Here is a 27,457-nt window from a genome sequence, read left to right as displayed (position 1 = left end):
TACATTTTAATTACAAAGAGAAACGGTTCTGTAAAAATGGTATTGTTTGTTGATTGTTGTTGTGTTGTGTGTGACATTTCATATTAGCGTTTCGTTATTGCTTAATCAAATCTCAGAATAATGAAGAAATTCTTTGTTTAAAGTCCATTTATGTCAAAGTTTACTATTTTTGCATGATCAAAACGCATTCCTTCACTCACTTCTACTCCTTAGTTCATTCATTTCCTAATGAGCACAGAGTAGATATTTTTAACTGGTCATTACTTAAAGAAGAATTTTCTATGTCTAAAAAAGTTTTGTGCAACAACTTTAAAATAATGGAATCATTAGTCGTAATGACACTTTAGCAAAAGTGACATTTTAATGAAGCTTTCTGCAACTGGGTGTATGTTATTATTAAAATTACTTACTTTATCTTCTTCTGATAAATGCAAACATAACAGCAAAAATCTAAAACTATTAAAGCACAAATATAAACTTATTTTAAATAATTGATAGATACAATTTTATTCTCTTCATGTTTTTCGATTAAAAATCAAATAAAATAATTATATTTTTCAAATGCAGTTAAAAGGCTAAGTACGTTATTGTCTGAAAATATCTTTAAGCTGAAGCAATTTATAATTATGTAAGTACATATATTATTTCCAGATAATATGTGCTATGCTACGACCATTTGCATTCCCATCAGTGCTATTCTATGTGGACCAATAAATACGATTGGTGGATAATCAAACGCATCCATAGCAACGTAGCATTACATATCTCTGCGGTCGCTACACGGTTTCATTATCGTCGTCGATAAACGCGCGTCACGCGTCCCACCAATCATTGCGCCGTATTTATAGCGAATCGCGAAATAGTGGCGTTTATCTACGTCGATAACGAACCCGTGTAGCGGCAGTTGATGGAAAGCACCGTTATTATCACAAAACTATGCATCCTCATCATTCCCGCTATCCTCAGACACTTGTCCATCGCCTATAAACAACTCTTCTGCCGCCATAGTAGGTATTTTAGCCTTATTATTAATCTGTAACACTGAAGCCATAGCCATGCCCGTCCCAAAACTATATACCATAGGTTTTAGACTCTCATCTTCATCTGCCTTGTCTATGGACACGCTATTTCTTTTAGCGGGAAAGTTCTTCTTTCTAGCTACTCTATGGCGTCTGACATCTTTGAGAAGCGACACTTGTTCGTTGTGAAAGTTCTCGAAATCACTGTCGCTGTCTGAAGGAGTCAGCTCCAGATCTTTTTTGCTGAATTTGAAATTTATAGCTTCATTCGTTTGTTTTGCGTCTCCATTCGCGAGATTCACCGCTTGGTGTACTACTTTGTTGACGGTAACCGCTTCTACGTCGCTCAGACCTTCAGACATGCCGCTAGAGTCAAAGTCGGCTTTTTTTGCTGTCTGTACATTGTGCCATTTGTTGACTACGATCACGCCATCTTTCTTAGCTGTCACTGAGATCATGATTTTGCGTTTTCTGTTACCAGTTTTGGCTTCGAAAGTCACATTGAAGACGTCGTTTTCCAGATTTATTTTACTGATTTTTAAAGTTTGTAAAAGTACTTTCTTGTTGAATCTTTTCGATCGTGTCCAAGATTTGATTTTGTAGTCTCTAAAGAGCTTTTTCGGCGGCTTCTTTTTGATAAATTTACTTATGCAACCTTTTTTGTTGGCAGCCTCAACCGTTATCTGTCTGGGAAACTCAGGCATGTGGTTTTTGTATTGTGGCATCGTGTTAACCAATGCTTGCCTCTCCCTTTCTCTCATCAAGTCTTCTCTTTTTACCAATTTCCTTTTCAATTCATTCAGAACTACTTTCGTTGTCTCTCTTTCCTTCTTGCCAGGTGCAGTGGTCACATCGCTGGCTGGTTCGGCTTTCTCATCGTCCTCCGTGCGGACAAAATAAAAAACTTCGTCCTTACTCTCTGGTTCTTTGTCTTCTATTTTCAAAATCACTTCGTTGTCTTCCAAAACCGTTGCTTTTTCTTCGTTATTATTTTGAGCTTTAATTCCATTTTTGATCCCAAATTTCGACTTCAACTTTTTAAGCTTTAACTGCGCGCTTTGCGTCGTATTCAAACTCTTAGTTATACCCTCGATTAGCGCATCAATATCTTTATTCAACACTTCCAAATCTATATCATGTTTATTCAACGCGCAACTATCCAAAAACATATCTAGACTGGAGCATTTGTTCAACGCGATTTTAAGTTCCAAATTAGCTTTAGCTACACCACAATGCACTTCGGAATACATCCAGCTATCATTAATCGCCACACCGGGTTTCTTAACCACATTCACATCCTTGTTACCATAATTCTTAACCAATCTATACATCCTATCTAAAGCTTCATAATTCTCCCTAAATTCGTCAATAATGACGGGTAGTAGCGTGTTGTGTATCCAGAAGACTCGTTCGTTGTGGTTTCTGTAGGTTGCTCTCGCGTGGGGCGGTATGACGTAGTGAGCTGCCGCCAGGTGTTTGAGGAATGTGGACTGCATCACTAGGAAGGCGTGGTGGATTTGCTGTAACAAAATTATGAACATTAGTAAGTATCGCGTATATCCATCTCATGCAGCTTAATACATCATGTATTCGTATGTATACCAAATTGTACATAGTCCATTCAGAGCATTTTGTGTCAAACATAACATACTTACGTTCAGATTTACCTTGGGAATTCTGAGATGAAACATAATAACAAAAGAAGCCTATGCATTAATCCGGGACTTCAGCTCCAGTACGACAACACTGGAGTTCTGGGTTCTAATCCGAGTGGCCCCCTAGTGTCTAATATAGGAGCACAACTCAAACACCAAAGCCATCCGGGCAGATTCGCTTCGCCTTAATAAGAATTCATGTCAGAATTCCGGGATTAAAACTAGCCTATGCGTTAATCCAGGGTCTCAGCTTATAGAATATCGAATTTCATCAAAATCGATCCAGTAGCTTTCCCGTGGAAGTGCAGCAGATACACTCACATATACCTACTTTCCCGTTTATACCTATAACATGTTTCACTACTAACCAGCAACTGCCCCGTATCGCCTTGCTCAGGCAGCTGGCCGTGTAGCCACGGACAGTTGCCGAGCAGCGCGCAGCAGCCGAGGGGAGTGTGACGATACTGGGGTCATGGGTTGTAACACCAGTGCCCCCCTCAGTGTCTAATACCGAGTGGCCCCCTTAGTGTCTAATATACCTACCTATAGGAGAATAACTCGAAAACTAGCATTAAGCTACGTTAATCCAGGGTCCCAGCTTCCTACATACTAAATTACATCAAAATCCGTCCATCCGTTTTCCCATGAAAGAGTAGCATAGCATACACCTCACATAACTTAATGCAGCGTCCCAGGGTCCCAGCTGTCAACTTACACACTGAATTTTATCAAAATCCATCCAACCGTTTTTCCGTAGCATACACCTCACATACATTCATAATTACATAGTTCACTACTAACCAGTAACTGCCCCGTATCCCCACCCTCCGGCAGCTGGCCGCGCAGCCACGGACAGTTGCCAAGCAGCGCGCAGCAGCCGCGCCCGAGCAGCGCCGCCAGCTGCCGCTGCTGCGAGCAGAGCAGCGAGTGGGAGAGGGGAGTGTGATGACATAGGTCCTGGGTTCTAACCCGAGTGGCCTCTTAGTGTCTAATACCGAGTGGCCCCCTTAGTGTCTAATATACCAACCTATAGGAGCATAACTTGAAAACTAGCATTTAGGTACGTTAATCCAGGGTTTAGCTACCTACATAATGAATTTTATCAAAATCGCTGCATCCGTTTTCTTGTCAAAAAGTAGCACACACTTCACATACTTAATCCAGGCTCTCAGCTTCCTACATACAGAATTTCATCAAAATCGATGCATCCATACACCTCACATACCTAATCCATGATCTATCCTTCCTACATACTTACCGAATCCCATGAAAGAGTAGCATACATCTCACATACATTCACAATGAGATTGTTTCAATACTAACCAGCAACTGTCCCGTATCGCCTTGCTCAGGCAGCTGGCCGTGCAGCCACGGACAGTTGCCGAGCAGCGCGCAGCAGCCGCGCCCGAGCAGCGCCGCCAGCTGCCGCTGCTGCGAGCAGAGCGTGATAATACTAGTCCTGGGTTCTAACCCGACTGGCCCCTTAGTGCCTATCTAATACCGAGTAGCCCCCTTAGTGTCTAATAGTACTTATAGGAGCATAACTCGAAAACTAGCATTACGTACGTTAATCCAGGGTTTCAGCTTCCTACATGATGAATTTCATCAAAATCGCTGCATCCGTTTTCTTGTCAAAGAGTAGCACACACGTCACATACTTAATCCAGGGTCTCGGCTTCCTATACAATATATAATGAATTTTATCAAAATCCATCCAGCCGTTTTCTTGTGAGAGAGTAGCATAGGTACACCTCACATACATTCACAATGAGATGTTTCTCTACTAACCAGCAACTGCCCCGTATCGCCTTGTTCAGGCAGCTGGCCGTGCAGCCACGGACAGTTGCCGAGCAGCGCGCAGCAGCCGCGCCCGAGCAGCGCCGCCAGCTGCCGCTGCTGCGAGCAGAGCAGCGCGTGGGTTGAGGACAGGACCTCGGTTAGCGAGTCTCTGTGGGCGTGGAGATTGTGGTGTTATGAATAGGATTGAAAGCGGTTAAGGTTTGCGGGTAAAGAAATAGTATGAAAATAGTGGCCAAAAATTGCATGATTTTGATTTGAATTTTGAATTAACAAAAAACTTGTAGTTCTGGGATAATATAAGGTAGAATCCGCAAAGCTAACTATGCAACAGCAAGAATTAAGTGTGAAAATCAAAAAAGTTTAATAGGGTCCCAGGTAGCACACTGGCTGATTAGATGTCGAATCTGCCTCTTATTTAAGTGTAAAAACGTCATATAAGATGTTTAATGGTTTTCGTACCTTCCATAGGCTGTTATAACGCTTTGAAATAAGTTAGTTAAAAAATGGTTGGTAAAAGGTACATCTAAAATACGTAATTAAGCTATGGGCTGTATACGAGTTCATATTTAGTGTTTTATAACGTTTTTTGCTGTTGAATGGCTGAAAAATATTATTTTATAACGCCAGCTGGTTAACAGTACGGACCAGTGGTGTTCTAACGCTAAAAGCTGGTGTATCATCTTGAATGCATCTTCTATCAAGCCTTTACACTACTTGTGGTTTATTTTAAAACCAATAGCCAGACGGCTGGTTAAAACTGTAAAAGAAATACTTTAAACAACCTGCAGCTGCTTAAAATACGTCAAAGTATAATCTTATTACTCTTGAAGCTGTAAACGTGTATCGAATCGTTTATTTTAACAGCTTGGGTTGCAAAGCTGTTTTGTGTAATTTTACAAGTGTCTTATAATTCTTATAGAAACTTAGTGTCATTTATGCGTACTATTATAAAGATTATCACATCCCGGTAAACCCCCATGAAACTTGTTGCTCTTGATGACTCCCTTTTACAGCTTTTATTCCCAACATTACTATAATCTTTTTTTAAGACTGTATATTAGGTCAAGCGCGAGCAGAAAATATTAATAACGGGTGTTCCGTAGAAATAGTTTTAAAAGCTCCTCTTTTACCTCTTCTCCATACCTACCTACCTATTTAAATTAAATTATTTTAAAATAAAACCAAATTATACTTTGATGAACACTTTTATTATTTATTAACTACATTTCAAAAATGATGTAATTAGGGTACTTAATCGGTAATTATTCAAAGCATATCACAGGATATTTTAAAATTCCTTTGTTCTCTCACTGGTTGGGGACAGTACACAGTTTAGCTTTACTATCTTCAAAAGCTTTCAGAATTTTGATCGGCATCGCATGAGTGAGCTGAAAAAAATAGGCAATTAGTAAGGTAATGTATTATTCCGTTAACGTCATACTAAGCATGAAAGTTACACTTATTTAAATAATAATAAAAATAGTTAATTAATTTGTATTATTTTTACGAGTACATCATTATCACTGCTTTATAGAAATTAAAAAAGTTTTATTTAAAATACGAGTTAAGCTTTTTGTTATAAGTAACACTATTCTTAATTAAAATTAAGGCGGTTTCTGGTTCAATCAAACATTTCTTTATAGGTTATATTTTAGCAATGCTAGTATTTTCTATATTTAATGATACCGGGTAAACGGATTTCATTATTTGCCAGAGGAGCCCCAATATGCTGCATAAAGTAATTGCTGAAATACGATATACCTCCTTAGTCATAAGAACTGCGTATCCCAAAACCTTGTAAAAACTAAAAGTGTAAATGAAAGTATCTTATGCAGAACATAAGCAACCTGTGGCTGATTATTGGTATTCTTTTCGGCAAATAGAATCACAAGATCTTTTTTCAACGAATTAAGCTGAAAACCTTATGGACGCCATAACTAACCTAAAAAATATAGTTTATATCAAATTTTAAAGCCTAAATTCTGCAAAAATATACATTTATTTCAAATAATAACTATGTCTCAACTTAAAATAAGTTCGTAAAAGGGTATTTTATATGATTAAAAGTAAAAAAATACCAAATGATTTTTCAGTCGAAATTTATTTACACATTTCTTTCAATATAATTAAATAATTCTAAAGGCGCATCAATTATTTGTTATTAATTCATATAAACTACACGATAAAGTTGCACTCGCAATCTGAATCCGAACTTATTATTATATTCACTGGTTCAACTTACCGTAACTCCAAAAACAATATTTTATTCAAAATGGATGCACTGTTAAATAATATCAACTTCTTTCTTTTTCTTGTTATGACGTGACGTCTTTGGAAATATTTTAAAAATAATAAATATTTTCATATGGAAAGCTGCAAAATAAGTTGTAATTGGATACCGCGTACGTCAAAAGCTGCACAAGGGCTGGATATGATAATCTTAAGCAGAATGAAACGTTTAGGAAGAGTTTATTGCAGCTTTAATTAAGCCTTTTTTAACGTAAACCACAGCCAATTTTCAGCCATTATAATACCGCAGGCTGGTTAATTTGGGGCCCTTTTTGGCTGAAACAGAGCCACTACAGCTATAATACAGCCAATTTTAATACTATATTGCAGCATTGGTATTCTTATACAGCACTTGTTCAGCGCTTAAGCAGCAATTTTGTGCTACCTGGGGTAACATCTTTATTCATTGTAATTATTATTTCTGACACAAACATGATACGTCTTATTATTTTTCATTCATTTAGGGCCCCACCAAGCACTACATAAGCTGTAGTTTTGAGATAAGAGAAGGTATGTATTCTGTAACCTTTTGTTAATGCTACAGACAAATATACACAAACACAGAGCCACGTAAAACTTATAACACCATTCTTTAGAATCTAAATCTAAAGTTTAGATAAAAAAAATGGTTTAAGTAACCAAAACTCCGAACAAAGCATTCTATTCTATCTATGTATAACACATCTCCTTTGCATCAACTTAAAATAAATGTAAACAAAAAGTCTGTAACACAAATACTCACAGCTCCTTACAAAGCACACTCAGCTCCTTCAGACAGGCCTGTCCCCGTCGGGCCAGCGCGCAGTAGTCCCTCATCACTCCCAGTAGGACCCGGAGAGTGGACCCTCGCGAGATGGAGCGGTGGGCGAGGCGCAGGGCCACTGGGACCGTGGCGAGGGTGAGCAGGTAGAGCAGGGTCGAACGCTGCAGGCTGGATGGGGAATGGTTTGGTTTAAGTAACCGTCTAGTACAGGTTCATTACAGATTTGAAGATGAAAGAAAATAAATAAAAAAATATTTAGTGCTGCACAAATATACACACAAGCAACAATACAATTTAAATACAGAACAATAGAAGTTTGATAGTTTGTGGAAAACTTAAAAGTTAACTTTTTCTCGCATACAAAGTGGCGCCACTAGCGGAAACTATCTAATACAATATATGAAACTTTTGAAAGATAATGTATGCAGATAATAAAAGAAAACCAAACCTTATTTCGTTTTTGTAAATTATAAAACCCTTACAAGAGGCTCTGGAATAATGATAATAATCTCTACCAAGACTGGAGGATTTGATGTAATTACCATGCTTTGCAACGCTTTGTCTAATCATATAGCCGTATTTATAACCAATCGCGATAGTGAAGTTTATCTACGTCAATAACAAACCCGTGAAACAGCAGCGTGTGCCAGCCCCCGTGCGCGCCGCCCGCCCCCCGCCACACCTCCTCAGAAGACGGGGCTTCCTGTTACGAGTAGTGTCTAATATAGGAGCACTAATCACAAACCAAAGCTAGCTGAGTAGATGTATCGGCTTAAAAGGTGTTCCGCAATTAAAAGTAGCCTATGGGTTAATACAGAGTCTCAGCTACTTAACCCTCTACTGCATGAATTATGAAGGGATTGAGATAAAAATTATTTTTTACTTGAATATCGTTTAATAAGGGATAATAACAACATTTTTAAGTAAAAAAAAAATTTAGCTTCTTTATTTTAGAAAAAAAAATTAGGAGCCAGAAATGGCTTCGTATGCACTGGTACTTGGTATATCTATGCCATTTATGGCTTCCCATGCACTACATAGACAGATATCAGTTTTTGTGAAAATATTTCATATAATTAATTTTCTGATTAGACATACCAAAACTATAAACTTTTCATAATTGGATTGAAAAATGGTTAATTCTGTTTGTTTCTATCAAATTCAAACACAGCTAAAGCAGGTCCTCATCTCTACAGGTACAGTTTAACGTTTTTTTGGGATGGTCCAGGAGATTCGTGTCTACCTGTAAGATTGTCTGTTCTGCTAGCATTTGATAACATCCAGGAGTCTCCCTTGCCATCTATCCTGGCATATGGTAGCTGGACTACTGCAGGAGGCAAATAAATACTATCACAATTCCTGAATTGCTTTATTACAGCTCTTTTTTCGGATCAGCAATTTATCAGTGACAAATTATTATTAAATCAGAACATATATGTATATTTAAATAATACAAGTAAATTTAGTTAATTAGTAAATTTTAAAATTTGTACAATAAGTCATTAGTGAAATTACGTAAGGAGTCAACATCAGGTATTGTATTTTTTCAGGTATAAATAAGCGAAGAATTTGTTCTGAAAAGATAGGTTAAAAATCTAGTTAGTATGTACGAGTGCATAGGAAGCCATTTCTGGCATACATATTATAGCCTCAACGCATAGGAAGCCAGAAATGGCTTTCTCAGATAATTGAGAAAATAAGATATATAAAACTAATAATAATTAATTAATTGACAAGTTCCAGAAAATATAAGGTATGCACAAAAGGAAAACATTTTTTTTACTACCAACAACGTACTTTTTATATTTTTTGCAGAATTTCAAAGTTTCAGAAAAATCACATTCACAGAAAGCAATCATTGCACCTGGGATAAGTTGCGATTATATTCGCTGATGACACATACCATGGACAAAAAAAATATGTTTATATACAAAGAAGTGACTAAAAGTATAGCGATATCATTTTTTAAATATTTTTTTTTGTTTGGGTAGAATAAAATATTAAATTCCAAGAGCCATTTATGGCTTCGTATGAAGTAAAGGGTTAAATACTGAATTTCATCAAAATCGCTCCAGTCGTTTTGCCGGAAACCTTAAAAGGGTCTTAGCTTCCTATATACTGAAATCCATCAAAACAAGACCTTAGGCATAGCGCGAAATTGCCAAGCGGAGCTCGCAGCATACAGCTTATTTATTTATTAATGAAGCTTATGAGTATACACCACCAGCTTATGACTATATAACACTAACCTCCTAGGACACCCGGCGAGGCCGGCGGCGACGGCGCCCGCGCAGGCCGCGCGCTCCCCCCGCGTGAGCCAGCCCCCGCGCGCGCCGCCCGCCCCCCGCCACACCTCTTCAGGAGACGGGGCTTCTTGTTCCACCTGGGAGATTAAATGGCGGTCAGTGTCTTGAGGCTAATGGTATTAGCGTGAAGTTGAAATCAGGATTTCCAGAGTCATGCAGGTATTTGACAGATGTATAAGGATTTGGATAGTTTTTATCGGGAACAGTTCAGTAATAATCCTACCTTAGGTTAGGCTAACAAAATCTCTTAACAATGGCCTGGTCCTTTTTGAAATTAGACATTGACAAAACCTATAATTAATCATATTTTTATTTATAATATACATATTCAACTTAGTGTGATAGTTTATAACTAGGAGTGATAAAATTGTGCACAATCTTACCTCTATGCTATCTTCTCTGAAGAGTAGACCACTTTCCAAGATGTCCACAATGTGCTGTGTACTGTGAAGTAGCTGAAATATTCAAAAATATACTTTTGTTATATTTGACAGTAGGCCAATAATGTACTTAATTAACTTGGGCAAGAAACAGTCATGTATATGTCGCAGGCAACTGGTTTAATCTCCTGTTTGATTGAACCACTAGCCCGTTCATTGGATGGCGCTGTTCAGTTGTATGACTAGGCCGAACGTTGATTGTACAAGCGTCACAAAACGTCCAACTAGTTAGCTGACTTAAAATCAGTAAGGTGGTGAATAAAACAAATATGGCGTCTAACAGCTAACAGCTGACACAAAAAGCACCTATATTGTTAGTTTTTTGCAAATAAATATGCTTTAAAGTGCGTTATTTGTGTTAAAATAGTGTGACAACATGGATTTACCTATTATTACGCCGCGAACGGATAGTTTCAAAGAAAAAAAAGTGGCGAAACTGGATAATTATGAACAACAATATGAAGGTACGTTTATTGTTATTGTTTAGTTAATTTGTGAGATAAGAGCTTTGTAACATAGTCTTTATGTTGACTCTTCCCTGGTGATGTTCACCCTAACCAGACATTACAAAGTTGCTATACTATATCCCATTCAACGACTTCGCTGAATGACGTTCAGTCAAGACGTCGAACGTTACAATCAACGACTTGACGAGTTGTCCTTTAGTCATACAACTGAATAGCGCCATCCAATGAACGGGCTAGTGGTTCAATCAAACAGGAGATTAAACTAGTTGCCTGCGACATATACAAATAAATTTTACATATAGATAGTGATATTATTATAGACCTATAGTGCTGACAAACTTATCTATCATCGGTCAATTAAACCTCATAGAACTCTTGCTATATTTTACAAAGTATAAAACTAATTTCTCACCACATTAGGCCTAAGTTTAATGGCTATCCATTTTCTTGAAAGGATTGGGGGCGAGAAGTCCTGTTTCATAAACAACGCCATCTGGAAAGTAAAAAAAAGAATACTGCATTTCTACATTTAGGTTCAATAAGTTGTTTTTGTGCTAATTCCAAGTTTTAGAACCTACCTCCTAATACCTTGAATGTAAAATTTCATTTCCAATAGACAGAGCGCTTTTTGGTGTTTCGTAGTGGTTAATGACCCTGACTACTGAGCCGAAGGTCCCGGGTTCGATTCCCGGCTGGGGCAGATATTTGTTTAAACACAGATATTTGTTCTCAGGTCTTGGATGTGTCTGTGAAATGGCAATAGGCCCGCCCCCTATTACATTGGGACTAACATAAACACTGGCGAAAAGTGGGTGCAGTAATGCACCTCTGCCTACCCCGCAAAGGAGTACATTAGTACAAGGTTAGAGTGTTTATATTTATATTATTTATTAAATTAACTCTAGTTTCATCAAGTTCCATGAAGCAATTGCTCTCCTTTTCTTCTTTGTTTTCATGTGTCGTGGGGGTCTTCGCAACTATATTTACCGCCCGGTATGACTAATACGGACCAACATTTGATAAATTCATGAAAATATTGAATGGCATTCCTAAGTGAATATTTACTAACCTCTGCCGCCGGTGTCGATTGCGAAATCTTCTATAAAAAGGTGTTATTTTTACTGCTTATTAACTGGGTGTTTCAGGGCCAAGCATTGGCATAAACACTTCTTATTAGTTTTATCAAAACTCTCAATGATTAGTTAGTCATTTTAATAGTTCATATATTTTGTGTTGTGTACTTCGTCTACTATTGATAAAGTAGGTAAAAAGGCAGTTCAACCGTAACTTTTCGTACTCGATTCATTTACTTACCACATTTATTTTAATCACAATCAGATTCTATTTAATTAAAATTAAAAATAACTTTTCCGACTTTTTGTTCAATTTTGGTTGAATGGCTCTTTGCCGTGTGTGACTAACACGGCTAACTGGGCCAGAGTCACGTGACCAATGCTCACAGTATTGGAAAGCAGTCGTTACGGTTATTTTAGACTATTTACACAGTTAAAACCTGAAACAGACTTTTTGTTTTCATTTCACATGACGATGACAACTTACATAATGACATTGACATATGAGTGAAAAGTGACATGTGATTGATATTATTCTGTGGTAAAGTTATGTACGGCCGTGTTGCTTAGGAGATGATTTGAAGTTATGTAAGTGGTCATAATCATCATCATAGTAGAATGTATAGTCCTACAAAAAAAGTACTAGGCGGCAAGGCGTTTCTTACGGCATCGGTTGCAGACCAAAGTGAGTCCGTTGCAGTTAGATCACAACGGATGATTTTCTACTTCGTGTTTACATTCGCTATTCAGATATAATCTCAGCACGCTCTTCCGTGGCAGGGAACATTCATTTATATTTACCTATGGTAATGGTATGGCAATTTTCTCTGTAGGTATTTACCTAATGAAGAGGCATAGTTTGCATATTAGGTATGCACTGTTTACAAAGAAGTGGGTTCAAACGAAAAAAGGATGAAAATAAAAGAAATTTTTTGGTAACAGTAATAAAAATTTATTAAAAAATTAAGTACCTGCACAATAACCTAACTAACTACCTACTTAATTCACCAGCACCAAAAGTCACATTTATCTTCATAATTCATAATACCTAGTGTACTACCTACCTAAACAAACCATCAGCCTATGGGTTCCTTGTTCAAAACTTTGGAACTTAGAGTTATTATAACATAACTTAGTGAGATACTTAAATGCAAATATAAACAATTATCTATAGTAAGCGTCCTTCTACATATAGACATCGCATTAAGTATTCACACAAAGTGCGTCCACGTCATCAGCATAACCGACGCCGTTTCTCCATAAATTTATGACAATGCGGTTGGTGCGATGCATACGATACCGATAGGTTGACGCTTACCTCTAGTATGAATCTACAAACAATCTTCAATCACAAACCTTCTGCAGTAGAAAATGAAATTTACGTCATATTTAAGGTCACAGCACATATAAGCGTAACGTAAACGGATCGCCTCTTTTTCTTCTATCAACCAGTAGAACTCAAGCTCGTGAACGACGATCCGTTTACGTTACGCTTATGTATCTGTATGTGCTCTTGAACGTGACATACATTTCATTTCATACTGCAGAAATTTCTCCTGCAGAAGTTTTGTCCTTTGAAACGCGTGGCGCATCATAATTTAGCCTTGTTATCGAGTCCGTCCAGCCCGTACAGCAGGAACTGGTGCACGTACGTGGCGAGCCGCTCCGGGTACGACACGTGCACGTCGTGGTTGCCCGCCACCTTGCGTACCCTGGGAGATACAATAGAATATTAATATTTCTTTATTGAACGTCACGTAATTAATCAGACTAAAAACATACGCAGTGAATAGCTTCTCCATCTAGTCGTCTTTTCACGGAGTGGATTTCAAGTATTGAAATATATCAGCTGCTAAACCGAGATAAACGTTTTTCGTCACTGGAAATTAACCTAGATAGCTTGTGGTCTAATGTGTCTTAAAATGGTGGCACGAATTCAAAATGGCGGCGCAACCAAAATGGCGGGATAGTTACCTACTTTATAATAAGCCGTAATTAAACGCCTTGCTAAGTTAAATTCACTATTTCCTCTCTATCTCTAAAAAATAAATAAAAATAGAGTTTTCACCTGTAGTTTTTAGCGGGATACGCGGCTTCATCCAGCGCAAACGGGGTCTTATCATAATAACCATATTGAAGCGAGGTTTCTGCTACTATAGTGAGTGTCGGCGTCGGCATCGCAGTGAAGAGTTTTTCTTTCTGTTCGACTTTATACATCGGATCTGGAGGTACGGAGATTACCTCAAGTATTCAGATGTATCTGCCCTCTAAATTACTTGAAATAAATGTTATCTCAGCACTGGGAATTATATCTGTGCCTCCAGAATCTAACTTGTGGTTTCTTAATTCTGAATCCTGCATGGCGGGATAGCAGAGGTGGTGCCTCCAAGATGGCGGCCAATTAAATACGTTTAACTTTTATACCCACCTGTAATTTTTAGCGGGATATGCGGCTTCATCCAGCGCAAACGGAGTCTTGTCATAATAACCATATTGAAGCGAGGTCTCCGCTACTATAGTGAGGGTAGGCGTCGGGAGCGCGGTGAAGAGTTTCTCTTTCTGTTCGGCTGACAGTGGCGGTGTTGTGCTCATCTTGATGCGCTGGTCGAATGTGTATCTGGTAAATATAAATAAATATAAATATAAATATGTGGGGACATCTCACACACGGCCATCCGACCCCAAGCTAGGCAGAACCTGTGTTATGGGTGTCGGACAGCTGATATATCTACACAAATACATAGATAGATAGATACTAAATATAAATATCAACACCCAAGACCCGAGAACAAATATCTGTGTTTAAACAAATATCTGCCCCAGCCGGGAATCGAACCCGGGACCTTCGGCTCAGTAGTCAGGGTCACTAACCACTACGCCATTCGGTCGTCATAGGTATCATCTGGTAGGGGACGGAGTATTCATTAGCAAAATAGTAAATATGTAGTATTTACACTGTACAGTTCGGTCCAAACAACTACAATGTTCCTGAATTTGGCTGCGATTACACTTATGTACTTTGTCAAAGTAACCAACTGTAATTTTTTTAAAGAATCAATAGGCGATATGTTGGTTTGACAAAGTACAAAAGTTTTATCACAGCCAACTTCATAAATATTCAAGTTGTTTAGACCGAACTGTACAATGAAGGGTGTTGCAAACTTATTATAATATGCGTCTGTGTGACTGTACATGTACAGATGGCGCAGTGGCTCAGACTGCTATGCCAAGGGTTCTGAATTTGAGCCGATATTTTTTACATAAATATTTTGTTCTCGGCTTCGCTATAGAAGAGTAATCATTGCTTTTTTGTCATAATTATCAGCCAATCGAAGCGATCAATAATCGAAGGCTGCTGAACAAGGGCCTCTCTCATAGTGCAACACAATTCTATCCTGGTCCTTCCTCTGCAGTCGGTCGGTGGGAAGCCCCCCAGCCCACCACTCACCTGATCATCCCACCCCCCGCGGGCTCCGAGATCCTCTCCAGCACCACGTGCGCCGCCTCGTCCGTCAGACCCCGAGTGGTTTTCAACATGTCTATGGCCTGGAATAACATATTTATTTTTTAGTGAGCATAAATATATTAATATATGTATTTATCCTCCCCATTGTACAAAAACATAAATTAAATAGTTTATGCTCATTGTTCACGATTGTATTTGTATCTATCCGTCGAAGGCGTAGTCAGATTTGATTCGCAGTTCACAAGCACTTTAAGCAACTGCTAAGCTATGAGTTAGCTGACACCCTGGATTAACGCATAGGCTACTTTTTATCACGGAATTCCCATGGATAAACTTTTTAAGGTGTACGTACATAAATTAAACTAACCTTCTCTTTAGTGTAGAGTGGTGCCGTTTCCTTTGGCGCGTTGAACTTGTCGTATTTGTTGTAAAACTTGGTAAAGTATTCGTGGTACCTGAAATTTTTATAAATACGAGTTTAGCTTATTATAATAGGTATCTCTGCCGCTCTGCAAAATCGAGGTCTAAATCGGTCATAAATACAACCTGAGTAGAGGGACGCCATTTTCTGACTTTCTTTACAGTGTACAGTCTGAGTCAAAGAAAACTGATATCTCTTAGAATCATAATAATACACTACTGGCCTCACGCTGAAATGAGTAGGTTCCTGTGGTGATGTACCGACGACGTACTGATGCCACGCTTCATAGTAAGTATCAATTAATTCAGTTCAGTTAGTCCAGCTAGCCTAACACGGGGCGCAAGACGCCCACTACAAAACGTGACAAAAGTTTTCCGTCGCGCTCGTTCTCGACGCCGCGCGTCGCAAAACTTTTGTGACGTCACAAGGTCTAGTAATGAGGTGCATACCAGCTGGCGAACTGGTCGGGCGCCACGCTGAACAGCATGGGAGTCGGGTCCAGCTCCACCACTTGCGTCATCTCGTCCGGGTACGACAGGTTGTAGATCTTACCTGGAACATTACATTTACAGATATGTTTACTTTTACATATCACGCTAGTTTTTCTAAGTAGGTTGTCATTCAAGATAAAAGTAGCCTATATTATGTTATTTGCTGCCTATGTGTTATTCGGGGGTGTCAGCTTACTACATGCCAATTTATTTTCCCGTGAAAGAGTAACTAAAGTCCATCTATCCATATAAGTATACTTACAAATGTTACAAACTAAAACGTTTAAATAATACAATGAAAAAGATCCATTGAGAAAATAACCAAACTACTCCTTATCAAAAATAACTGACTTAATTACGCCTTCTGCAATATTTTAGTAGGTACATGGAATGGAGCACCAGAATATTACCAACTAGAAACGTAAATATTTTATTAAAATTTTCCATTAAATGTTTAAAAAAATTGGGGCTATTTGGTGTCTGCATTTTGTAAGAGGAACTGTTTCTTTGCACGTGAGTGTATTAGGAAGTGTGGAAATTTCGCTAAATACCCAATTAATAGTGATATAGTGAAGTCCGCGGGGAAGCACTGGATGCGGGCCGCCTCCGATCGGACAAGGTGGAAATAATTGGGGGAGGCCTATGTCCAGCAGTGGACGTCCTATGGCTGAGATGATGATGATGACCCAATTAAAGTATCGGTTGCAAATTTATTAAATTTGCAACCGATACTACACCGTCACTAAAAGACATGCATCCAAGAATCCTTACATGGCCAAGAAAGATAGGTCAAGCTAGAGTTAATAAGCTAGTAATTCTGGCTATAAACACACACTTACCAAGCAGAGTCCCCAGCGAGTGCCCCACATACACAAACTTCTCCCACCGGAAGTGCTTGACAACTACCCGCAGCGAGTAGACCAAGTCGTAGGCGTTCAGCATGAGGCCGGGCGGGAACGGGTCCGAGCGACCGTTGCCGGGGAGCTCTAGGCCTGCGAATAATGATTTAAAATGTTAAGGGCTTGTTTCACAATGTCTGGGTACTGGCTACCTGTGGGATAAAAGACATGTTGTCACTGTCTAAAACATGAATACAGCGAGTGACAGCATGTCTTTTATCCGAGAGGTAGCCATTATCCAGACATTGTGAAACAGACCCTAAGTCAGCCCTGAAGATATCGACTAAACTAAATGGATAAGCCCCTGGCGAGAATGGCATAACCTCCGACCTCCTTAAAGCTGGAGACCTGCTCTCAAGAAAATCAAGCCAGGAATCAGTACTAACTGCATATCATGCTTACGTTGTATCCACACTAAGATATGGGATTATATTTTGGGGCAACTCAACAGACAAAGGGAGTGCATTTAAAGCTCAAGAAAGATGTGTCCGAGCAATTTTTAGACTAAAGCAAACTGATACATGCAAACCACATTTCACAAAACTTAAATTGTTGACATTACCAAGCTTATATATTTATGAAGTTGCAGTATTCGTCAAATCGAATTTAAATAGATTTACAATGTTAAAGAGTAGAAGGCATGAACATAAACTATGTGCATTCTCGAGGAGGACAGCTCTCTTACATAATAGTATATTTGGAATGTCTACAAAAATCTTTAACCACTTACCGCAAGATATAAGAGAGACGAATAATATGATACAGTTTAAAAATCAATTTAAAAAACTTTTAGTAGAAAAGACATATTATAATGTACTTACGTGAATTTTTTGCTGACTAGCTTTGTATTTTGTAATTTTATTATTAATAATTTTATTATTAATGGTATGCATGCACCAAATACTCATGTAATAGGTTCTACCTTTTTTGGCATAAGATTTATTTGCCTAATCTTGTAATGCATAGTAACGTTTGGTCAAAGTCTCGTTACGCCGAAAATCGTATGGCATAAATCTCGTTTAGTAAAAAGTTTTTTCGCATAACATTGTTTAGCCTAATAATGGTATTGCCAAATCTTGAATAGCCTAATAATGCTATGGCATAGGTTTATACAAAGTAATAATATTCGTTTGGCTTTAACTTTGACGGAGCGTCTCCCTACATAGCGCAAACTGGTGCCTTGTATTGTTTCCGCTGTTTGGAAAACGCTCCGCTCCGCTTCGCTGCGCTCCGCTTTGGTTTTGATGAACATGTGCACCTAACACGCTCCTCCTCGCTTTGCTCGTCATCGCACCTATTTTTAGGTTTCGATCTCATGGGGTTTGTAATAATTATATTGGTCGTTAACTTTCGATTTTTTGATCATACAATATCGTGATTTTCGGGATGTAGGAGAAAAATACCACAATTTGTACATTTACTACATACTTAATATATTATTTATTAAGAAAACATTAGGATAAACAATATTATACATAGGTATAGACGAACATAAATTTGAGCAAACGAAACTTAGGTGTTTAAAGATTGTGCCTAAAGAGTTTTAGACGAAACGAGCCTTATGCCACATAAGACTTGGCAAAGTGATGGTTCGGCCAAAAAAGTTTAGACCATACGAGTTATGCGAAATGAGTTTTGGTCAATAAAGATTATGCGAGATGAGCGGAACCCCATGTAATAATATTTGTACGCCCCCAAAGGGCAGGATGTAGCTGTGCTTATAATTTGTAATAACTTGCCATTTACCTACATTCATGCAAATAAAAATATTCTATTCTATTCTATTCTATTCTGGTAGTAGACCACTGCTGGAGGAACTATGGGGGATGTTTGATAAAGCTATCCATGAACCATAACCCTCCAGTCTTGGAGGAGGCCCATGTTCTACAGTGGGTTGTGCGTTTGCATCTTATAATTGGACGTAGTTACGCAGAAAGGACTCAACCCACACAAACCTAGTTCTGAGATATAGACGTTTAAAGTTCTAATCGGTATTCTTCAGCAATGAAAAGCATCTTATATGTGGAAATTATCTTAAATTATGCATATTTATTGTTATTTTACTATTGCAAATCATGGTGTAGCTATAACGAATATTTATTGAGTTATTAATGAAAATATGCACTTGGATCCTTTCTCCTAAATTGCTTTTTCTATGCAAGCAGGGAAATTCAAAGTTTCGCAGAAAGGATCCAACCAAATATTTATTTTTGTAAAATATTTTTTTTAATAACAATATGGTTTTTAAAGTAAAATATTTATATTGTAGACACAAGACATTACTTTTTTACACAAAATAAAAATTATATATCAAAAGTAAACCTATTATTAAATATTTTATATTGAAATGTAATCAGAAATAACATTTCACATCTATATAAAAATTTAACCGGAACTATATTCTCAAGCGCAAAACTCTGGATCAACTTAACCGATTTTGATATTTTTTTTACAAAATAGAAGCCTACGTTTTCAGTGAGTATCTACGACCCGTTTGTATCCCATAATTTTCAGGATAAAGCATTTTGACGGGAAGCAAACCTCATAGAAAAAAGTTGGGCATGAATAAAATTCTAACCGGAAATGTGTTCCCAAGAGCAAAACTCTGGAACAACTTAACCGATTTTGATATATTTTTTTACGAAATGGAAGCCCACTTTTTTAGTATGTGTCTACGTCCCGTATTTATCCCATAATTTTCTGGATAAAGCAATATGAACATAAGCAAACCTCAAAGGATAAAGTTGGACATAAATAAAATTCTCTTTTACTCTAACTTCACTTCATCATCCTCGGTATATTGCAATCCTATCCTCCTTTTTATGCCTCCGTAGGATATCCGTCGTTCCTTGTGCTTACCATACGATCGCTGAAAAGTGGGATTTCAGCGATCGTATGGTCCGTATCACTTCGACTTTACTTTTGGGTTGGATATTAAAATTTATGTCTAGATGCAGAATAATTATAAATCTCATAATCATTAACCATCATCACGACCCGTCACATCTCCACTGCCGGGGCATGGGTCTCCTTCCAATGAAGGAAGGGGTTAGGCCTAGTCCACTAATCTGTCCCAGTGTGGGTTAGTGGACCCCAACACAAGCAAGCTTGTGCTGACAGAGTTGACGGGTAATTGGGCAACCCGACTGTCAGATGTTTTCAAGCCGCTCGAAGGTCTCTGACTAGGCTTAACGACAGCTATCGATTTTATTATGATCATAATGATTACGATTATGCTTCTTGACATACATCAAGATCTGGATAATAATATACAAGATGCTCCTGGTTTATTGAATCTGCATCCAACTCCTCAGATGCAGACTGGTTTAGAGATCTTTAAAAACTTCGGCAATGTGGTCATACAATCTTACAAGTCAGTCTTCCATAGTAACAAGAAGATTTCCTGGGGTTTGTTGCAAAGTATATTTGATTCTTTCTATAGATCCTTCATGGCAGCCGCTGTTTGTTTTCTCCAAGATATAAATAATAAATAAATAAATAAATAAATATGTGGGGACATCTCACACACGGCCATCCGACCCCAAGCTAGGCAGAACCTGTGTTATGGGTGTCGGACAGCTGATATATCTACACAAATACATAGATAGATAGATACTAAATATAAATACCAACACCCAAGACCCGAGTACAAATATCTGTGTTTAAACAAATATCTGCCCCAGCCGGGAATCGAACCCGGGACCTTCAGCTCAGTAGTCAGGGTCACTAACCACTACGCCATTCGGTCGTCGTATATAGAATCAGACTAACAGCGTTGGTCCTTTTTTTAAATTACGTTTGATATTTTGTTCACAAAGAAAATACTCGTACGCAACTCGTGCTTCTTTAGTCTAGTTAGTTCGATGTTAAGTCTTCCTTGGAGAGTTGATCATATGCCATGTTCCTTTAGACATCCATTCTTTCTTTAAGTGTTCCTTGTGCATTATTATTTCTTCGCAACTTTTTTAAAACATGTCTTTAATGCCAGTGCAGTTATCTTTGATTGAGGCGCGTCGCCCACACTTAGTAGGTTGATGGTATTTGTTGTGGATCTGGATAGGTACTAAGTTGTCTTCTGACTTCTGGGTCCTGCAGCTTATTTACAGCGACATCTTTGGCAGATCTTGTGGCCTGCTTCTGAGCTCCCGCTATCGTCAAGCAGATTTTTCCAACGACTAAGTGGTGATCACTCTTGACTTTAGCAACCCTTCTTAAGTATTTCTAACATCTAGAAGTGAATGTCTTCATTTTCGAATAATCAAAATGTGGTCGATTTGGTTCCCGGTCCGACAGTCGTGTGAGGATCAAGTCACCTTGTGACATTCCTTTGGAGTTACCACCACCGAAAAATTGCCATTAACAATCCTTAGGCATCGTCGCTCGCTTATCAAATCGGGCGTAACTTGTATGAATCTGATAGATGTTTGAGAGTCAAGCGACGCTGCTTATGGATTGTTAATTGCTAATGTGACTTGCCCACACTAACATACGGTGCCGATACATGGACGATGACCAACGAAACTGTGCACCGAATCAGAGTTCCACAAAGAGCTATAGAGAGAGCCATGTTAAGTATTTCGCTTAGACGTATTCCCAACGTGGTGATCCGTCAAAAGAAGAAAGTGTTCAACGTCGGTATGCGGAACTGAAATGGGAGTGGCAGGATACTTGGCTCGTGGGGGGACGGAAGGTGGAAAAATGCGGTGACAGAATAGTGGCCAAGAGACGGAACAAAAACAGTTTGAATCCTTTCTGCCAAATAAAATATGAATTGTTTTATTAAAAACTTATCTCTTTACTCAACTCAGACAGTTTGAGTCCTTTCTGCTAAATACAAATTGACTTCTTTCAATCAATAAGTATTTCGCTAAAACGACTCAAGACGGTTTGAGTCCTTTCTGCTAAATACAAATTGTCTTTTTTCAATGAATAAGTATTTCTCTAAAACGACTCAGACGGGTTGAGTCCTTTCTGCTAAATACAAATCGTCTTTTTTTAATGAATACGTATTTCTCTAAAACGACTCAGAGCGTTTGAGTCTTTTATGAAAAACTAAATTTTTCATGGTTTCATAGGAAATGCGTTTCTGTAAAAGGACTCAAACAGTTTGAGTCCTTTATGTGAAACAAAAAAATGTGTGTTTCATACAATGTGGGTTGGTCCCCCACATCAAAAAAGTATGTTGTAGTTGGTTTTTTACTGTGTTTGTTTTCTTGACAGGTAGACCCTACATTAAATAGCATGTTCTAGTATATAACTCAATTTTGACCAAGTTGTGGATTGAGGCCTTTCTGCGTAACTACGTCCAATTAAGGAAATTAGATATCAGTTAAATAGACAAAGGCTGTCAGCCTCAAAAGATTAGTGTATAATACTTAAACTAGTATTTCATAGGTTGCTGGTGCAATCTGGCTCAAAGGACCATTTTTTAAGGTCCTACTCAATGAATAAATTCTGATCGGTATAATACAAATAGAAAGAAGATTTTAACATGAATAATTTATGTAAATCCAAATTGGATTTAGTTCAATACCTATTGCAATCAGGATAAAGATAGAACAATCTTATCATACAAAATTGCTATCACCAAACCATATTGATAATTCCGTCGGCTGATTTTTGCTCCACTAAAATTATAATCGAATCAAGATCAATGTTCAAGGAGCAGACACAGTGTTATCTGAAGTTATTTGTTTGTGTATAAAATTTTACTACTAATGCACACTTGCAAAAAAGCGAGTTAATGTTACTGTTGCCTATAGGAAATCTCTATCTATCTGCTATCAAAGGACAATAAATTAGATCTTAAATTGACTTTATTCTAAAACTCCTTTATGTGTCAAGAAGTCATGTATGAGGTTTTCTACTTTTCTTTTACTTTTCATTTTTCTACTTTAGCTCAAACGAAATGATATATGACACTGGAATCATCCAAAATCGAACTCTTTATGATCATAAAGACTACTACAACCTGCTACAACTAACCAATGTAAATTTTTTTATGAGCATTCTGCAATTAAAATTCATCTTCTCTTTATGATAATTCTTTTCATATATTTTTTCTGTTTTGGATGTTGCACCAATGAACAACATCTCTTTCATTTCATGGTTAACCTGACTAAAACTGACCAATATAATAGAACTTCCTGGGCAGCAGCTTCAGCAGTGGCCGGAAGGTGGCGGCGGAGTCCACGCGGCCGTGCACCAGCAGCACCGGCGGGTCGAAGCAGTCGCCCCATGCTACTACTGCAAACATAACATTGACATGACAAGACTGACTAAGGGTATCTAGAATCTAGCTGTACAGGTTTCCTCACAATGTTTTCAAAGTTTTTGACAAAGCCAATGGTAAATTTTGAGCGGTGGTAGCTCAGTCGGGTAAGCACCCGCTTCTCAAGCAAGAGATGCTAGATATGTGAACCCGCAGTGGACCAGTGTGGTGGGAAATGGTCCAAGCTTAGGAAGGCAGTTTAGACCCTGGGGATATGCACAAAGGTTTCACTCGAGAGAGCCAGGTGCAGGTACTTACACCTCCATAGAGAATAGAATAGAATGGTAAATTTAATACTATCAATTCCCTTCAGTATAAATAATAGTTTTTTCATGCAAATATTTTACACAAATTAACTAATTTATCTTCATTCAATACTCTCAGATACCATAGATAATTTGTCGCTTGGTGATGTAGGAATAAGTACCTATTAGACAATTTGGTGAATGAATTATTTCGATCTTGATATTTTTATTATTATTCTTTCTTGCAGCTTGCTAGAATTTTAGGTTATGCTTATGGAAACAGGTACAAAGTTCGATAAGGTCAAAGACCTAGCGCAAACTTTAAAAACATAGGATGTGAGTAAATATAAGGACTTACTTGATAATCTTCCCCACGGTGCTTCGATAAACCACTCTTTCTCATTTAAAGACATGTTTCCTATTGTTTTACTTACTAAAAATGTACTTTAACAACGTCCAAGTAATGATAAACCTAATAATAATCACGATTCACCATTTCACGGAAAGATTACTTAAAAAATAAAGTTTTAATGAGTTCCGAATCCATTCCATAACTTTTTTGACACTTTTGTTGTCTGACAGATTCAGATTAATACAAAACGTCAGAAACAGCTGCTGATTCGACATGCACTAGTGATGTGAATCATTGATTTGTGTAGCCACAAAATTATGGCTGTATTATACAAAGCTTCATTGAAATTTACGTAATAATATATTATAATTACCTAGGTATAATAGTGGCATAGCATGATAGATATTCCACTGTAGATACCTACTTGAAAAGTGTAAATAAATTTTAACAGGGCATTCAACTAGGTACTTACATACTTACCTACATCGTTTAGAATTTGGGAAGTAGAATTTTTAAGACTCAATAGAAATAAGGATTTATTTAATAAGATTATGAATATATAACTAATACAATTTAACACAAAACTTATAACTAGATAAAATTAAATAAGCACTAATAACTAACTAAATTATTAAACTAACCCCCTTATTCATAGAAAAGTTACAAGACGTTTTAACTAATAAACTGTTTTGTCCCTCTCTGTCAAAGAACAAATTGTTCTTTGTCGGAGAGGGACAAAACAGTTTATTAGTTAAAACGTCTTGTAACTTCTCTATGAATAAGGGGGTAAGTATTTAAGTACTTACCTATTCTATTTAGGTTCATATTAACGGCGGCGGTTCAGTGCTTTTATGAAAAGTACCTAAAAATACATAGGTTATAAATAATAATAATATACATGTACGTAGGTACCTAGTTAGGTACATAATATCAGAAACCATAAATTGGTAAAAAATTTACGGCAACGATAGGTACATAGAGGTATACCTACTTACATAGATACTTTTGAACCTTTCAGCAAAGTGAGAACGAAATAAAACTACTATTTTCATCATTTGTATTATGATTATATTTATCAGGTTCTTTAAAGGTTTTTAAGATAGGTAATTTTACTAACTAATTCCTGTCACCAAACTCTTAATAAGCTAATAATAGCGATATAGGTACTTACTTAGTAAGTTTAAAATACTTTGAAGATATTTTAATTATGGTCGGTACCTACTACTCGGTGCCTACACACCTATCCTAATAATAATACCTAAATGTTTGGGTGCTTTACATAACTATGTACATTATTTTATGCTTTATTTTGTAGGAAAGGTCCAATCAGGACACATTGTTTAAGTACTGCTATTGTACCTAACTTGTTCTTAAATACTTACATAATTATCATAACTTAGACTTATAATCATGGTCATAGTTTGTCTCTAGAAACTCGCAGATTTCTTTAGAAATTCTGAATGGATGAGTGATGTGTACATCATGACCTCCAGGTACGGTAACTAACTGAAAATAATCCACTTTAGCTCGTAACTTTTCGAAAAATCCATCCATTCTCTCACTGACTTTTGGATCGAAATAATTAAGACTCTCCGCGGCTGATACGATGAACAATGGCGGACAGTTCCTAGAAAACAACTCTAAATAGTAATCTTCTGGTTCGTACCATGTCATTAGGACTTTCAATCGTTTATCCCAGGATAGCCTGAAAGAAAATGTTAATAAAAGTAAGCGACGTATATTTATTTTATATAAGTAACATTATGTATGCTGTTCGTTAAATCGTCATAGTAATTATATTGCATTAAAAAGCTCAAAAGTATATCACCTATACTGGTCCGGACCTATTTCCTGTAGATTCCTAGACAAAATAAGCTCGGCCTGCTCCTCAGTAAGACCTCTGGCTCTTTTCACAGCGTCAATTGCTTTTCGTTTACTGTAAACCCTTGTGTCTTTTACATAATCATCGTAATTGGTGTAGTATTCGTCATATTTTTTGTAAAAGTCCGTAAAATTATTGTATAGGTATTTCATTAGTCTCACAAGAGATAATCCTGGATCTAGAAGTATGAACTTTCGGACTCTGTTTGGATAAATTGCGTTGTAGAAAAGACCTGAAAAAATATATTTGATAAGTAGGTACCTAGTTAGTTTTATTTTATAGGATGAGGTTAATATTACATATTTTTATTGTGGGAACCTACCTAGTTCAGATGCCATGGAATGTGCTAAATACATGAACTTGTCCCAACCTAAGTGGTCCACTACCATTGATATAGCAGCAACATAGTGAAATCTTTGCAGCATTATACCTGAAGAAAATATAAGAAGGTGATTACTGAATAGTCTACTATCATACATAAAAATGTTCAATAAGTTATCATTAGGTAGGTACTTAAAGATAATTTGTAAAGTTTACAGTATAGGTATGGCGTTAATATATTTACGATACTTTAAATTATGATAAAACCATGCCCAAACAGTCGCTACAGGCACTTACCAATAGGAAAAGGGTCCGACTTGCCATGGCCAGGCAGGTCCAGAGCCACATAGTAGTAGTTGTCAGGCAGCAGCTCCAGCAGAGGAATGAATCCGGCTGAGCTGTCCTGTCTCCCGTGCACCAGCAGTATTGGGGAACCCTTTGGGTCACCCCAGGATATAACTGGAACGGAAATAAACAGTTTATATAAATACATATATACTTATGTGAAAAAAATAAGTATTTAAAGTAAAACACTCTAAAAAAATACTTTCCAGTGGGGATGTTCCTGAATTTCGTTATTAAAATGATGTCATTTACCTTTTTTTAAATAAAAAACCCTTTCTGGTCTCTACATAAATATAATACTAAGTACATACCTAGTATACTATGCAGTAGGATTCTGTACATATTTTTAGTACACACACACACACATACTTAACTAACTAAAGCTGTATTCAATTACTATGCCGTTTGTAATTAAAATTAAGCTCTACTTAATTATGTAAGTACTAAGTAGGTACTATACTTTACTTCATTTACTCAGCATATTTTAATGAAGTTCCTAGCTTTACTTATTAAATTAAATAAGTACCTATTCGTAATATTACCTAATTGTCAATCAGTTTAGGTGTAAAGGTTATTTACCTTTATTACAGTAGGTATAAAATACTCACGAGCAATTTCACCCCATGGTGCATTGATACACCACTCATTTAAAACTTTTTTCATTTTACTAACGCTGATATCACTCGATTACAAAATAAACTTTAGACTCGTCAAATGCAACAACCCAAACCTGATAGCTTCAAACTACAACTAGGAAATATTTGTTACATTTACATATTGTCATATTATTGTAATGCATGTGTCCGTATTCGGAACTACAGTTTTTTCTGTCAAACAAATCCCTAAATATTGCTTATGGACATTAGCGCCCTCACTGACGTTCATTTGGTTAAACTGTAGTGTAGAATAATAAACAGCTGTTTTTGACAGACCACTTTTGGGCTGCGCACGC

General features: G+C 37.3%; 3 protein-coding genes across 4 annotated transcripts; all 3 read right to left on the bottom strand.

Annotated features, from left to right (window-relative positions):
- Positions 1-392: 392 nt before the first annotated feature.
- Positions 393-12,122, bottom strand: LOC119691960. 2 transcript variants are annotated; one of them, XM_048629841.1, is made up of 7 exons: positions 11,809-12,122; positions 11,152-11,232; positions 10,216-10,287; positions 9,776-9,909; positions 7,506-7,694; positions 4,463-4,622; positions 393-2,539 (listed from the first exon to the last, which is right to left on the bottom strand). In XM_048629841.1, exons 2-7 carry the CDS (start codon positions 11,230-11,232, stop codon positions 935-937), a joined length of 2,241 nt encoding a protein of 746 aa, XP_048485798.1. In that variant the 5' UTR covers positions 11,809-12,122; the 3' UTR covers positions 393-934. The 2 variants fall into 2 exon arrangements, with proteins under 2 accessions (XP_048485798.1, XP_048485799.1); XM_048629842.1 differs by having other exon boundaries at positions 12,054-12,106.
- Positions 12,123-12,740: 618 nt separating this feature from the next.
- On the bottom strand, positions 12,741-24,212 carry LOC105389621 (serine hydrolase-like protein 2). Its single transcript, XM_048629956.1, has 8 exons — positions 23,964-24,212; positions 23,219-23,335; positions 17,030-17,182; positions 16,149-16,251; positions 15,646-15,733; positions 15,261-15,358; positions 14,241-14,429; positions 12,741-13,524 (listed from the first exon to the last, which is right to left on the bottom strand). The coding sequence occupies exons 1-8, from the start codon at positions 24,016-24,018 to the stop codon at positions 13,404-13,406; spliced, it is 924 nt and encodes a 307-aa protein (XP_048485913.1). The 5' UTR covers positions 24,019-24,212; the 3' UTR covers positions 12,741-13,403.
- An 801-nt stretch (positions 24,213-25,013) lies between these two features.
- Positions 25,014-27,392, bottom strand: LOC105386261 (serine hydrolase-like protein). Its single transcript, XM_011556780.3, has 5 exons — positions 27,114-27,392; positions 26,458-26,619; positions 26,162-26,269; positions 25,786-26,071; positions 25,014-25,662 (listed from the first exon to the last, which is right to left on the bottom strand). Exons 1-5 carry the CDS (start codon positions 27,166-27,168, stop codon positions 25,347-25,349), a joined length of 927 nt encoding a protein of 308 aa, XP_011555082.3. The 5' UTR covers positions 27,169-27,392; the 3' UTR covers positions 25,014-25,346.
- Positions 27,393-27,457: the final 65 nt, after the last annotated feature.

Source organism: Plutella xylostella, chromosome 24 (assembly GCF_932276165.1).
Source record: "Plutella xylostella chromosome 24, ilPluXylo3.1, whole genome shotgun sequence".
NCBI classification, from domain to species: Eukaryota; Metazoa; Arthropoda; class Insecta; order Lepidoptera; family Plutellidae; genus Plutella; species Plutella xylostella.
The sequence above is the reverse complement of the archived record's forward strand: the minus strand, read 5'-3'. Positions and strand labels throughout refer to the sequence as shown.